We start from the raw sequence: 15,078 nt of genomic DNA, 5'->3' as shown, positions 1-15,078 counted from the left end.
TCTAGAATAGCATTATCCAGTGATCTACTATTTAATACCACAATCATATGGTACAATGTACCATAGAACTGGGAAGTTTCCAGACTACATCACAGAGTAAAATATGAAAGTAAGTAAATCAGTGATCAACCAAGAATTTTAAAAGTGTTCAAATTTAAGTGGGTAACAGCAGGTGATCTTCTGATTTCATGTGGAAGGCGATTCCACTACCCAACTATTCCATTCATAAAACTAAATTTAAAAAAGTTTATAACCCCTCTCAACATTCTTAGAAAATTGAACGCTAGGTTCCAGGGCAATTTATGGGTAGCTATGAACCATCTGTACAAATTATTGTATTCCACTCCTATTTTGTTTCTTTTGTAGCCATGTTCCGCATGTGCTTCCGGCCACTTGGAATGCAGAGTAACCACATTCCGAACAGTACCATTACAGCTTCTTCACAGTGGGACAAGAGTCTCACTCCAGCACGAGCTCGACTCAACGTCAAGTAAGTCATTTGAGCGTTCTGGTTTCTACTTCGTATTTTAATTAATAGCAAACCTCATGACGAACGGTAAAATGGAAATTCATTTCCTCTTCGGTAGACAAGTGAACTTCCATTTGTTGAATCAAGCACTTGAACTTAGAACTCAGTCTTATTATTACTTTTTGTCACGTGACAGGCGTGTTGGTAGTCTTGGAGGGGCGTGGTGCGTGAAACGCAACGACCACAATCAGTATTTACAAATTGATCTTCGGAAACCCACAAGAATTACAAAAGTCATTACTCAGGGGAGGTATGACGCCAACCAGTTTGTCAGGAACTACTACCTTTACTACAGCCAGAATGGACGTACCTTCTTACCCATCAAGGAGGGAGGAAAAGTTAAGGTTCGTAATAGGAGAAAAAAATATTCCTCGTTTGTGGAAATGTATAGCAGAGAAACCAATCCTTTCCACGCGCTATATGACTTTCTGCATCTTACGAGACGCCGATCTCTTCGGGAGCGTGGGCATAATTATATAACTCTTTACCTGCTGTGAAAACGGGCGGTCTTTCACCTACGGATATCTCTTAAATTTTATTTCATTTTATTACTGTATCGATGTACATTCTTCAGTCATACGTACCTTGTCACTCCGTTTGAATTAGTATAGTATTTGAAGGGAGGGGCTGGCGTAGTGATGAGATCATTTGCTTCCCACCAATGTGGCCAGACTCGGCGACATATGTGGGTTGATTTTTTTGTTTCACTACTCTGCTCCGAGAAGTTTTTCTCCGGGTACTCCGGTTTCCCCCCGTCCTCAAAAACCAACATTTGATTTGATTTGCGTTAATTGTTGATTTCAGTTTAAAGTTCCCCAATTAGTGCTCCAAACGCCAGAAGACGAAACACTTAAAGAAAGTTCCTTACTTTACTTACTTACTTATTCACTCACTCACTCACTCACTCACTCACTTACTTACTTACTTACTTACTTACTTACTTACTTACTTACTTACTTACTTACTTACTTGCTTGCTTGCTTGCTTGCTTGCTTGCTTGCTTACTTACTTACTTACTTACTTAGTATGAGTATTAGTATTATTTATATTGGTAGTGCTAGTGCACTGCTAGTAGTACCATCATTATTTAAAAAAAAAACGGCATCAGTTTACGGATTGGCATGTGGCTTAAGTTATTAACGGCTTGTGTTATGCATGCATTATAACTAAAAGAAATATGTCAACATACCTGCACTACTAAACAATCATGATAATGATAATTATTTTAAATGGCGGTGGTTTCCCTTGCAGCTGATGAAAGGCAACTTTGACAGGTTCTCTTTAGTAGAGCAGCCGATCGATCCGCCCGTTAATGGACGTTACTTGCGGTTTAATCCGCGATCTTGGCACTCTCATATCTGTATGAGGGTTGAAGTGTACGGCTGCACTACAGGTATGTTAGAGTCATAATATATATCTGGAGACCAAGGTTGTTTTTCGGGGTTCCACGTGGACACACTAGGGAATTTAGCTCCAACAATTGATAGGTGCTGCGTTATTGCACGGCCATCTGTTCAAAAATATGACTTTTTCCAGTTTTTATCGCAATTATTAAGTTTTCTATTCTCTTCCATGATCATTCGAAAAACCTCCCAAGAGAATAAATTTAAAATGCATTCAACTTTCTTGGGAGACAAGAGTGTGTTTTGATCACGTGACCAGCACCTTATTTCTTGAGTAAAAAGAAGAATTCGTTTTTAATAGAGTTCAGTTTCTATATGAAATAAATTGTAGGACGACGTTACAGAACCCACAAACTCTTCGCAAAGTAGGGCACGGAGTTCCCGATGTTGCGCTTCATCCTATTCTCTCCGGAAAGGTAGCCAGCTTGGTAATGGTGTCTCTAAAAACAGTATGTAGTAGGAGACAGCCTCGGCAGAAACAGGTACAAGCTAAAGGGACCTTACCGTGTGCTAGTGCATGTAAATGCCCTCAGTAAATCGTACGTTTCGACCGCACACGGCTGGTCTTCATCAGGCGATGAGGTCGACTGTTTAACCAAAACCTGTTTAATCCTTAGTTTCCATTTGGCTATTTGTTTAGTTCTTTATTATTCTATGCTTCAGATTATCCAGTAATTTCCCGTCCAGTGATACGCCCAGTGATGAGACGGGGTCGTAGTTGTTCCAGAATCGCTCTCCGCTGCAACTTCAACATCCGAGGCCGACGAAAGACCTCAACGCTGACACGTGTTGAATGGTTTGTGAACAAGAAAGTTACCAAAGTGGAGACGGTGCGAGGAACGCACGCCGAACTCATGGAAAACACTTACGGATTCAAAGCAGGAACAACGGTGAGTGCTTTCAGTTGACTCGCTGGCTGACTTGGGGGTTGGGCTGGCGGGTTTACTGAATGGGTAATCGAATGACTGTCTGATTGTGATTGGTATCCGGGATGTCTATCTGTGAATCTGTCTGAATGTCCAGCCGTTGAACCCACTGACTGTTCACGTAACATTTTTTGCTGAACGCGATTATTGGGGAATCTTTGTTTACAAAGTTGTCCTCATTAGCATGGGCTCGTTGTCCTTTTCACCTCTCCAAGAACTCAGCTTTAAATATATTGAAAGCGTATTGCATAGTAAGATATATCTGTAAATTTGTACCCGACTTACCAGTTAAGCTTTAGAATTGTGAAATTCGACCAAAGAGAACTGGGCTCTTAACCACATTTGTCGCACAAACTGTAAAATGTTTACGAACTGTAAAAGACAATTGCTTAAATCGCCCAGTGACGATCGAGGATCACCTTTTTTTGTTTTGTTTATATCCCGCGCTTCAAATAAATACATTTCTTTCAAGACATTCATCGAGTCCTTTAACAGCAACAAATGAACCCAACAAATTGACCTGCTCCTAAATGTGTGGCTTCATAGTTCAGTTAGTGGATCATTGCATCGGCATCGCAGAGGTCATGCGCTCGAATCCCGTTGGAGCCACCTTAATTTTTCAGGTGTCTATAAAAAGGACAATTGTGTAGTTAAGTGCGATGATCACTTCGACCTTTCGTCTATAACCTGCACTTCAAATATATATGTATATATACTCTTATTTCATTTAAACTGCAAAATGTTTGGTGGTTAATATTTCGTTAAGAATCAAAACGTGAAGGTTTAAAGGTGGCTTTAGGTTAACAGGTGTCTTTTTTTGTTTGTTTATAACAAGACAAAACAAACAAACAAAAAAAAGACACTTGTCAACCTAAAGCCACCTTTAAACCTTCACGTTTGTTTATAACAAGACGGGAAGCGCGATGGCCTTATGGTTAGTGTGCTCGACTCCGGAGCGAGTGGTCCGGGTTCGGGTCCTGGCCGGGGACATTGTGTTGTGTTCTTGGACAAGACACTTTACTCCCACGGTGCCTCTCTTCACCCAGGTGTATAAATGGGTACCGGCGTAATGCTGGGGGTAACCCTGCGATGGACTAGCATCCCATCCAGGGGGGAGTATAAATACTCCTAGTCGCTTAATGCTACGGAAACCGGGTGTAAGCACCGGCGTGTTGGGTCATTGACTCGGAAAGCGCTTACCTTACCTTATAACAAGACGCCCTCTTAGAGATAAATTTGCTGTTATGTCAATGACACAAACTGCGAACAATGACGTAATCAAAGATCCCCCTTTCAGCGAGCGATTAGGGATTATAAGAGTGAGTTATATAGATCTATATATCATCTACGGGCTTAATTCTTTCTTAATACGTTGTGTATTATCCTTGTGGTGAGGCATTTTGTTGTGTAGGTGATACTCGTTTGATAAATTTCCTGTCATTTTCCTGCGGTAGCTTTTTCTCCCAGTGGTAGTCCTTTTTCCAAAAGCCGCGTCTGAGTCAACATTTACTGCATGACTGAATCATCTTTCTTTTTCTTAAGGTCTCTTGTCGCGCTAAAACTCGATATACGAATGGAAAGGATTGGACCATGTACCAGAGTAGCAAGGACTTCTTTGCGGGCATCAAGGTAATTCTAATTCAAAAGAAATGTGACATACAGGTAAATATCCAAGCTAGGAACAGACATAGTTAAACTTAGGCTTACGAGAAATGAATTTAGACACACCGACGATTTCCAAAAATCAAAATTCATCTTAGCGATGCACACGCCAACTTTCGGCTCAGTTCCTTCAGTACATCGTTAGGTGGTTTTCACGTTACGTCATGGCCGCCATGTTGGTGGACGAAAACAAAAGATCTCTCATTAGCTTCTTTTGTTCGTCCACCAGAAGTCGTACATTTCACTATTGTTATTGGTGTCTCTAAAGGTTGGTTGAAAACCACCTATTGTCTAGCCAAATTCATTAAACCAATTCGCATGAAAAATTTCAAGTCGTTTCAAAAACCTCGGCAACACAGAAGATTTTTGGAAGCACCTTCAAAGAGATTTTATAAAGACTAACTTTGTGTGATTACTCTCATTCAGGTTCATCCCAAGTCTTTACGAATGACAGATAGCTCCGATTGGAAAATTGTGCGACTGAGCACACTTATACCAATCAGGTCTCATGTTAACAGGCACCCATCAGTGGTTGTGAACCTGGATGACCATGATGAATTCGTAACCGACAAATGTAGTTTGAGCTTAACAGAAAGAAACAGGCGAAATTTCGGCTTCTACATCAAGCCTATTAGAGACTTCAAGAAAATCAAGAACCAAAAGATCCAGGTTTGGTTCCGTCCCATCAAATCCACTCCTGGTCTGTGTGGATTCTGGAAAGGATATAGGCTGCCGTCTATCAAGGTCGGTCGGTTCTTGCAGAATTTCTTCGAATTGTGTTGTTTTTTCCGATTCGGGGGTGGAGTTATTCATTATTCATTATTGAAATTTTCTTCGACATTCATTTTTCCGTAAAATTCTTTATTCTGAATATTCAAACGCTAAACAGTCCTTATGCATATTCCTCTTTAAGCCGTTATTTATTATTCATTATTCCGGTCCCCTCGAATTCTGATGGAATGGTAAAAATCGTTATCATTCACTTATCTCCAGGATAGACCTCTGGTTTGCATTATTTCGTACCAACATTTTTTCAAGGACATTCAGCAGTTTTACTTTCCGTCATATTGATATTTCACGGTCATTATTTTTGTGTTGTTAGACATACACCTTACTTTCCAAAATGGCCGCTATTTTAGTATTCTTTTGGGAATTGGCCCTGTTGGCCTCGGTTTCAAACGTAAAATTCAAAAGAATATTTAATCTACAACGAAACCAAAAGGCCAAGTGGCAATGAAACACAAGCCATATTAAAATGGCGGCCATTTTGGAATAAGGTGAAGAGTACGATGCTACTCTGGCTTGAAGAAATCTGAATGTAGATAAAATGTTACAACTCAAAGGCCCAACGATTCGACGTTCGTGTCTAGTGTGTTCGTGAAGATGATCCAAATCATTTTATATGCTACCAATTTGCTAAACAAGGAAAGGAAAAGATAGAACTTCCTGATAGAGCAGTTTGTAGCAAATTGTCTTCATTCAAATTTCTTCAATCTAGAATGGGATCAAATTTTGTGATTGTTAACTTGGTTGCAATGTGAACCTTAAGTTTCGTTATTCTGTGTTGTATTGGCTGTGGTTTAGGGATGAGGACATTTCGGAATGTCTAACTTGACTAATACAGTGAACGAGTCGAATGTGTCGAATGTCGAATGTCTGTACTTTTATCGTTAACGATATTCGTCATTACATTGGTCAAAATGTCGCCTTGTAAGTCCACAGCTAATTTTTTGACCAGTGTAATGACGAATATCATTGTTCAATGTCAAAGAAAGTCAGAAAAATGTCATAACTTTCTCGCGATCTAGTGGGCCCTTTCCAAGTTCATGTCTGCCTCCTCCTCAAAGCGAGTCTAAGTGCGAAGTTTTTCTTATGAAGAGCAGTTTCCATTCATATGTAAAGTAAAACTAATTAGCATTACAAAGACTTCGCACTTAGACTCGCTTTGAAGAGGAGGCAGATATAAAATCGAAAATGGCCTATTGGCCTCGGTACCCAAATGAGCGTTTCTTATTGGCTATTACAACAAAAGAAAGTTGGTGCGAGCAGCGTTGTCGAGAAATTTATCGATGACGGCAAATTAGCTAATCAGATTGCGAGATTACAAGCAATTGTGGTAAAAATGTCATTTCCTGCAAACCTGGGCATAACGGTAGTATTTAGAAGTACTTATGAATACTTGCAAAGTGACGTTTAGTTTCGACGTAGGCTTTATATGTTACTAACTTATTGATAGCAATGACTTTTTTGCTTTGAAGGTTATAACGACAAACCGAGGTGTCAAGAAATGTCATGGAACTGGTGACCCTCATTATCGCACGTTTGATGGAAAGTAAGGAGAAAAGCTGCATTCATTCACACTTCAATCACACGCTTCACGATGACTTTACTTTGAAACAATTCTTACAGAAACCGTGGTAGCCCGCAGGTGGCATGGCTATTCTAAGCGGACTACTTTAACTACAATTAAATATTGTTAGCTCTTTCTGTAAAACAACATCTGATAAATGACAGAACAGAAAAATAAATCAATTGAAACTACAGAAACAAAATAAAAAAGCGTGATAGACGAGAGGACAGAGTGTTTTAATTTATATCAAGAAAAGAGCCAAATTCTTAGAAAGATCAATGAAGCGCAAGCCAACATTTATCTCTTCATTTCTTAAGATATTTAGAAGCAAGTTTTTCAATTTTTGTTTAAAAAGTTATGTCCCAAGCAGGGTAAGTTCAGAGGAGATACCATTCCATACTTCTGTGACTATTGTCAACAAAATCATGCGCCAGCAGGCTTGCGAGTTGGCGCCAAGAGAAGCGACAGCATCTTCGTTCAGCGGCCACGAGGAGTAATTACGCGGTAAAGACTGGATTTGAGTTTGTAAGGACATCGGATTTGAAAATATTCGGATTCGACCGTCCACACTATTCCAAAGTCTTTGCGTGTTGAAAAATTTCCACTCTGGTGAGCGGATTAAAAAAAGTTGCGGATTCGCATGCCGGATTCGCCCAGATATGTGTGGACGAAAGGTGAATCCGCGAAGACAAAGTTTCAGATTCAAAAATATATCTTCAGAAACTTGTGGTCGGGGCCTTAAATACGCGTTCGATGTTAACATAAACTTCAGCTTGTAGGCAAGGACACCACATCGTCTCATATACTACTTTTTAACTTTATGGCGGGAAAGTTCTAAACTAACAACTTGCATCTTCTTTTCCAGGTATTACGATATCTTGAGAAACGCTGGTACCTACGTTATGACAAAGAGCACGAGAAGAAACTTTGAGGTATGTCATTTTTTGCCTTCGTCGCGCAGATTATAACTTCATAATGCATAGGAATATGCAATCTATTAGAAATCGGACAATAGTAAGTTACGTCGAATAACATAAGAACCCCGCTCTTTTTCTTCAATATAGCACTGAAATTGATTATCTAAAAAAATTGAAGCCATGGTTTACGTTAAAATTCAAATCAAAGATTCAGTTTTCACTGTCAATCGTTTAGCAAACGGGTCAGTGGGTCCTATCCAGCGTTGCGATGGGCTATTTTCTATCCACTTTGTTGGCTTTTGTTATTAATGGTCCGACAACCTTTCGCTGTAAACGTTATTGTCTCCTGAAAGACTGAAAGACCGAAGTACTGTAAAACCAAAGCGTTGTTTTGACGCTGAACTTTAGAGTTCGTAATTCCTTAAGTCTCTTTTGAGGGGAAGGGCATTTACTCAAGTCTATTTGTGGATTCTAATTTTGTCATTTCTCTTTAGGTCCAAGCGCGTATCTGGCCTTGCTGGCGTGTAGTGTGCAACTGCGGCGTCGCAATACGGGAAAACAATGACGTTGTCACGATTGACATGTGTCACGGCCCATGGCGACGCACCAGTCCACGTGTCGTACAGAAATCCCGAGCGCCTCTCGGAAACCGAATGAAAATCCGTCGATATGGTTCGGGTCAAAGTACACGATTCAAGGTTTGTCCCTTTTCCATTTGCTATGAAAGCATAAGTCCATAACCTATTGTAACAGTCTCGTTCTGCGTTGGAATTCAGCCCTTTTAGTATTTAGTATTTTTCCACTAGGTTTAGCTAGATTTTTGCCGCAAAAAGATATGGCGGCGTTCCGTTCCGTTCCGTTCCCCAATCCATACTTTTACGTGTTGCTCGAGCAATCCCTCGTGAGGCCTAATCAGAAGTGAGTCATCGAGCTCAATGTAATTTGCCCTTATTTGGTGGAACCTGTGTTCTAAATTTGGATGGGCCAAGACAGACGACCTATGGGACAAGGCCAAATGAGAAATGTCGACACTCTGGGTTATGGAATCTGATAAAAGTGCCTCATTGCCTTAGCCAGAATGGAGACACCCAAAAGAGAATTAGACACGGTTCCCGAGCAGTTTCATTTTAAGAGCGGTGATTGCAAAAAAGAGTTAAGTATTTTGTGGTATATTCTTTTTTGTCCATAAAATAAATTGATTGATAGGCAGGAAAAAAAAAATTATGTCGATCCATTCTTGCTTACACTTTTAAAGAATATATATACAAAGCTCTGTGTGAGTCGATGGTTGATTGACACAAAGCCTCTATAACCTCAAATATTCTTTCTTTCCTTGAATAAATCTCCCCGCCTATAGCAATTATTTGTTGCTTTCAATCGAAATTTCACTTTCTGCGGGTGACATTTTGCCGTAAATCTCACAGTGACAATAAAGTTGACAGTTACTTGTGAAAATACATTGTTCGTGGTTAGTCTTACGAATTTCGTTTCATCCCGACCAAAGGACTCATCAGAGACCTTTCTGCTTGGCAAACTCGTTGGGCATCACGCCCGTTCGCTAACAAAATGATGACAGCAATCTCGCCTTATATTTCATAAGGATTCCAGACCGCACAAATTCACGAGTGAAAATTGACAATAAAGTTGACAGTTACTCATGAAAATACATTGTTTGTGGTTAGTGTTACGAAGCTCGTTTCATCTCGACCAAGGGACTCATCAGAGACCTTTCTGCTGAGCAAAATCAGTGAGACGAATAAAACTAGAGCGTAGAACAGTTTGTTAAACACACCTTTCGTGGGTTAGAAATCTGAGTTGTGCAGATTAAAAAAAAATGGATTGCACTTTTCGCAGTGATTTCAGTAAAGCGCAGAAAGGTTTTTGGAACTTTTGCGAATCTGGTCACACTTTCTTGTGTAAAACCCCAAAACTCACCAATTTCCAAATCCTTAAAGCTTGTTTTCTTGTTTTTTTGTTGTTGTTTTTTTAAGGGGAAAGCTTGGAATACTAAGCCAGTCGTGATCTCCCTTTCCGCCATTAATAGTAGTCGTTGGCGCATTTCAAAGTTTACTCTTCCGAGACTTTTATTCAAGATCTTGAAAGTCGTTGAAATCGTATTAAAAGTACGTTTGGGCGTTGAATGTCATTGAATGTGTCGTCTTTTAGGTCATGATGCGGTCTGGTGCAATCGTTGAAGCTCACTGTCAATACTGGGGTATGAGCCTTTACTTAACCGTTCCTGGTATAGACAGCGGGGCTACTGTAGGTCTGTGCGGAAACAATAATGGAAATGCTGCAGATGACTTGGAGAGAAAGGGCATTTACACATTTGCCAGGAAATACATGTATGTAAATGGAGTATTTTGGTAAACAATACAGTTTCTTTGAAATTGTAGAATCATCATTAGGCAACCTAATAAGGAACACCGCAGAGAAGCAATCCCGTTGTTTCATCAACAGGCACGAGGATTAGAATCACCTATGTTTATACAGCATAATAAACAGCACCACAGAAGAGCACTGCTCAGTAGTTTTGATTGAAATAGTCACACCACATTGTAGAATGGAACATCGCACATCGCTTCTCTTTCTCCATTACCCTTGAAGGAGGTTGTTTTGGATTTTTTTGCTCCAAAACTCCTCAAATGCTGTAAAATGACATTTTTCGCAAACACTTGCTATTTAAAGCAGAGTCTAACTTTCCGGAAAAGTCTCACAGCTTAGTGCCATAGAATGACTGCGTTTTTGAGGTTATTGCTCGAGAATTGCACAAAATGTTGCAAAAGTTGCAGTGCGAGGGTGATTCGAACGTGTCCAGTTTTGTTTGCTTGCAAATTGTTCTTCTTATGTTTGTTTTCTCTTGAAGGTTGAAACCCGGGACCACTCTCTTCGAAAAGCTTCCACCTCGAATTTCCACCGTTAGACGACGGGTAAGACCCTCGTGCTCATGCGTCAAAAAAGGAAACCGCCGCTTTAACACCTGTGACGTCAAACCTCTACCAGACACTGACAAGGGCGGGAAACCTGTCAAACCCATCAAAGTTCCGTCGAAACCGAGAAAGCCTGGACGAAACGATAATCGCGATTACGATCCAGATTCTATTAACTACGTCTTCAAGCCACCTAAGACTAAGTACCGCATCCCTAGCTGGCCAACGTCGACTGGAATTACGGAAAAGAAAGCCAAGGATTACTGTGAAAGATTGCTGCGAAGGTCTCGCGCTGCCCGCGTGTGTAGAAAAATCATCGGCGGGAAAAAAATAAACTCGGTTAAGGAATGCATGACAGATATAAAGGTAAAGTCAAGAGCTCGAGGTAGTTACGTAGTTTCTCTTTGTTATAATTGCATCGTTTCGAGTAAGAAGGAATTATTATGCAGTCAACAAAATATCGCGTTTCTGATTGGTTAATGACGAATGTATAAGTAGGTTAGAGATTGCAATACGGAAGTTGCTATGGAAACGCAGAGATGGAGTGATTTTGTCGAGTGTACAATAAATAAAAAATCGTATGAACTTGCTCGCTCATTTCTTGATTCATGGTCACTCATGATTATCTGTTGAATATCAGGAAAGGATGGTTACTCTCACGGTAACAACTCAAGCGATTGTAATTAAAAAGCGTTGAAAAGTCAAGTCTCATGCAAAAATTCCTAAGCTATTGGACCTATAAGAAATAGTTATGTTGATCTAGCAATTGAGGTAATGAAGCAGCTCAGCTTGGGATTTGTAAAAGTTGTTGGGCTCTTCCTCAGACCTCAGACCTCAGACCTATAAATTGAGATCGTTTACTTTGTTGGATAACTGTGATTAGCATTCCTTCCTTTTAGGAAACCGATTATGCTGTTCATGTTAATTTACTCTTGTTCTCTCAACCAACTCTTCTTCGTGTGTTTCCTTCTGTTCCATCAGATATCAGGCATTTTATCTATGGCCAAATCATCGCTATCCAGTTTCGAGGATGCTTGTAAGACTGCTGCCCTGGTGGACCCCAAGAACTACAAAAAAGACAAGAAAGGTCGTCTGGTACCCGACTCTAAGGTCATTGGCAAAATTTGCCCCGATAACTGTAACAATCGAGGGCGATGTGTCGATGGCAAATGTCGTTGTTATAAAGGCTACGTGTCAAGTGATTGCAGTATTGACAAGAGAAAGCCACCCAAACTTAGAGCCACCCAATCCAAGGGCGTTTGTGATCTGAGGAAACGTGCTTGCAGATTTGAGAGCGTGTATGGATCCGGATTCTGGGAGGGCCACGTCACATGTCACATCCAGAAGGCTAAAGTAGGTGTTATCTTTCAATGATGTAACTTTAATTAATCCACAACTGTATGTAGACACGACTATGAGGGGTAAGGGCCAAACCTCGAAATTCTGTCTTGTTTTGCTTGTCTCCTGATTGTGAAGGCAATTAATCACAAGACAACTTAATCCCAAGGGCAGTGAGGATCGTGATTGGCTGGTTTCAAGGAAAAATTACATACAATCCCAATACAGGTGCATAATGAAATTCGTTGAACTTTGCATAACATTCACTGTGTGTCACAAGGTGTCCCCCTTAAGCCTAAGAACTTCATGTATTGCTCTTTGCTTAGGGTTTTGGTTGAGTTCATGGTCACTTTGGCTGGGGTCACTTTGTGACGCCTACATCAAGGAACTTGCATTTCATTTGATGGCTGTAGGAGACAACTCTCACAAGTATAATCTAATTAACATACGCCGTGAGCTTTAAGCTCCTGGCATGAAGCTCTCGTATGAAAGTAGTTGATGACAAGGTTTTCCTGCTTTTTGTCTTCGTACCTTTAGTATTTATAGGGGTGAAAGGGACTGTGTCACGGCAGTGCAGCTGATTTTTTGTGGTTTTACTAATTGTTCTCCCGTAATGGCTGCACCTTTTTTTACGACACAAATCAAAGAGTTGTGACAAAAAAAAGTGTCTTCCAAGCATACATAATTTAACTTAAAGACAAAAGAGAAAATTTGAGAAACTGTGAGGCAAAAACCCCAATCACAATCCATTTTAATCTTCTTCTTCTTCAGTTTTGCTCATCCCTTCCTCCTTTTGTATTTGCTGTTTTATTTAAACCTTCCTTCAATGTTTTAAGTAGATTTTTTTAAAGTATCGCTTGGTTTGGTTGCCAGCCCCTTTAATCTATGCTCGACTTTTTTTTGGCGTTTTCCTCTTTAGTTGTTGCGTCGCGCCTGGCGTGCTATTGGAAACCATAAGAGAGTCAAAGGTCACTTACAGAGTTTCAGCGAAGCACGTTGCCAGCTTCCTTTCAGCTTCCCTCGTGCGAGAAAGTTACGCGGCTTGCCAATGAGGGTGCTTGTGTCTGCTTCTAACAATGGCGTCCTGCAAAGCAACAAACTTAAATTGGTCATTTACGACTCAGCGTGTCATAGATGCTTGGCAAATGGACTTTGTTGGAAAAAGGTACTTTTTTCCTTTTGTTTTTGGTTTAAAAACGTATGCCAGTTAGGGTCTCTCTATGTGTGGCCACCAAGATTTCGCCTTCCCTCAAATAGACCGCTTTCATAAGGGGCGACCACCTTATCATGCTTTTGTGTATATTAATTAGACCTACTGCCCTCACTTTAAAACAAATATTCTTTTGAAATTTGGGCGTCGTAGCGAGGCTAGCAAGACTTATTAGTATTAAAACAAAAGAATATTTTAGTTCGCCACGATTATGAAAGAGGTCTATGGATGGTTTGCATCAGACGTCACGTCGGCCATGTTGATGTACAGAACAATGCAGTAAAACGTCTTTTGGCAATTTTACTCCATTATGCAAAACTTGTGGGGCCAATTTCTATTGTTCTGTACACCAACATGGTGGTCTCGTCACATGGATGCAAACCAAGAATTGCTTGGTAAAAATTCCATGTTGTTTCTCAGACTGTGATTCCGGTAACACTCCATGCAGCCCGTTTTTTGGAATAGTGCAATTACCGTTCCCTTCTTTTGAGTTTCATTTTCCCTTGCCTGCATGATGTATTTTCCATCAGAAGTGGGTAGTGCGTGAAGCCGCCATTTTAAAGCCACAAAAACTGGAGGCCCGAAAGATATGAGTACGGGCTCGTAAACTCGCCCCAGAGTCTCTGGTAACTTCAAAAGTTCATGAAAACTTGATGAAGTAACTGAGCTCAATGAAGTAAAAGATAAAAAATGTAGCACTGAAAAGAACTGTTGCTTTTGTGATTTTGGGATCAAAATTTCATTTTTTTGTCTATTTGTCGGTCTCCTAGTTCTTCGTTTTCCAAATGACCGGTAGACCTCACAGAGCGGTTTAGGAGAAAATTACGTCATTTGCCAGCTTATTAAAAAATTCAGTGTGTGTGCCGGAATGAACCACATTAACATTGCATTATAAAACTCATTAATAATTCATCATGGGAAAACAAAAGAAATGTTTTATTAATCAATATCTGTATTTCTGATACAGCTTTCTCTTCATTTATATAAATGTTTCTTTCAATTTTCACGGTTAAAATGTCTTGAATCACCAAAAATACCTAGTGTACATTAACACTTAAATGCTGACATTTCATAAGCACAATACAATATTCGCGCCCGTATTGTATCGGATATAAAATGTCTCGCCTTCGGCGCGACATTGTATATCCGATACAATACGGTCGCTCATATTGTATTTAGTACTTTGAACGAGTTGAGAGGCCAACAATAAAAAGTCACGAAGTTTCGACCTTCCGGAGGTCATTTTCAAGTGCGAGTTAAAATGTACAAGTGATTAGCGTTTGTTACAGTGAAAAATAGTTTTAAAATACGATGATCACTACTAAAAAGCAGTAAAATATGTTACATAAGTGATAAAATTAACAAAGTGGGGACATAAAGTAATTAGAAGAATAAACAACAATAAGCTTTAAAAATTTATAAACTGATCTAAATAAATAAGTTTGCCATTTTCTACATCTTCCAACTCTGATGAGTTGGAAGTAATTATGGAATTTAAAAAGAGATTCAAATAACAATCGTCTTGTGCGACTCCTAAGTTCAAGTCATTTACAAGACAACTGGCAATGCCACTGTATCACGCTTGACAAACTATTTTTACTTTTATTTTTGTTCTTTAAATGTTATATATTTTTTTTCTTAAAAACAGAGAAACAACTGCGTCATAAAAGGTCTATGTTACGCGGCCAACGAACTTAATTCCAAAGACAAGAAACTGAAGTGTATCCCACAGATTTCCAGAACTGCATGGACAAGAGGTAAGCGCTATTTTGACTTTGTGAAAATCCCTCAGTCTAAATCCGGAAAGGCAACA

General features: G+C 39.8%; 1 protein-coding gene across 1 annotated transcript in view; it reads left to right on the top strand.

Moving 5' to 3' along the window:
- Window positions 1-10,801, top strand: part of LOC138023346 (uncharacterized) — a gene marked incomplete at its 3' end in the record, with an annotated part of 31,342 nt that extends 20,541 nt beyond the window's left edge. The window contains exons 20-30 of the mRNA XM_068870359.1: window positions 367-490; window positions 666-873; window positions 1,781-1,922; window positions 2,596-2,822; window positions 4,401-4,487; window positions 4,947-5,264; window positions 6,779-6,852; window positions 7,736-7,802; window positions 8,282-8,485; window positions 9,954-10,132; window positions 10,654-10,801. Coding sequence (XP_068726460.1) covers window positions 367-490; window positions 666-873; window positions 1,781-1,922; window positions 2,596-2,822; window positions 4,401-4,487; window positions 4,947-5,264; window positions 6,779-6,852; window positions 7,736-7,802; window positions 8,282-8,485; window positions 9,954-10,132; window positions 10,654-10,801 — 1,778 coding nt within the window. The remainder of the gene's footprint in view (window positions 1-366; window positions 491-665; window positions 874-1,780; window positions 1,923-2,595; window positions 2,823-4,400; window positions 4,488-4,946; window positions 5,265-6,778; window positions 6,853-7,735; window positions 7,803-8,281; window positions 8,486-9,953; window positions 10,133-10,653) is intronic.
- Between the last annotated feature and the right edge of the window lie 4,277 nt (window positions 10,802-15,078).

Source organism: Montipora capricornis, chromosome 11 (assembly GCF_036669925.1).
Source record: "Montipora capricornis isolate CH-2021 chromosome 11, ASM3666992v2, whole genome shotgun sequence".
Lineage (NCBI taxonomy): Eukaryota > Metazoa > Cnidaria > Anthozoa > Scleractinia > Acroporidae > Montipora > Montipora capricornis.
The sequence above is the reverse complement of the archived record's forward strand: the minus strand, read 5'-3'. Positions and strand labels throughout refer to the sequence as shown.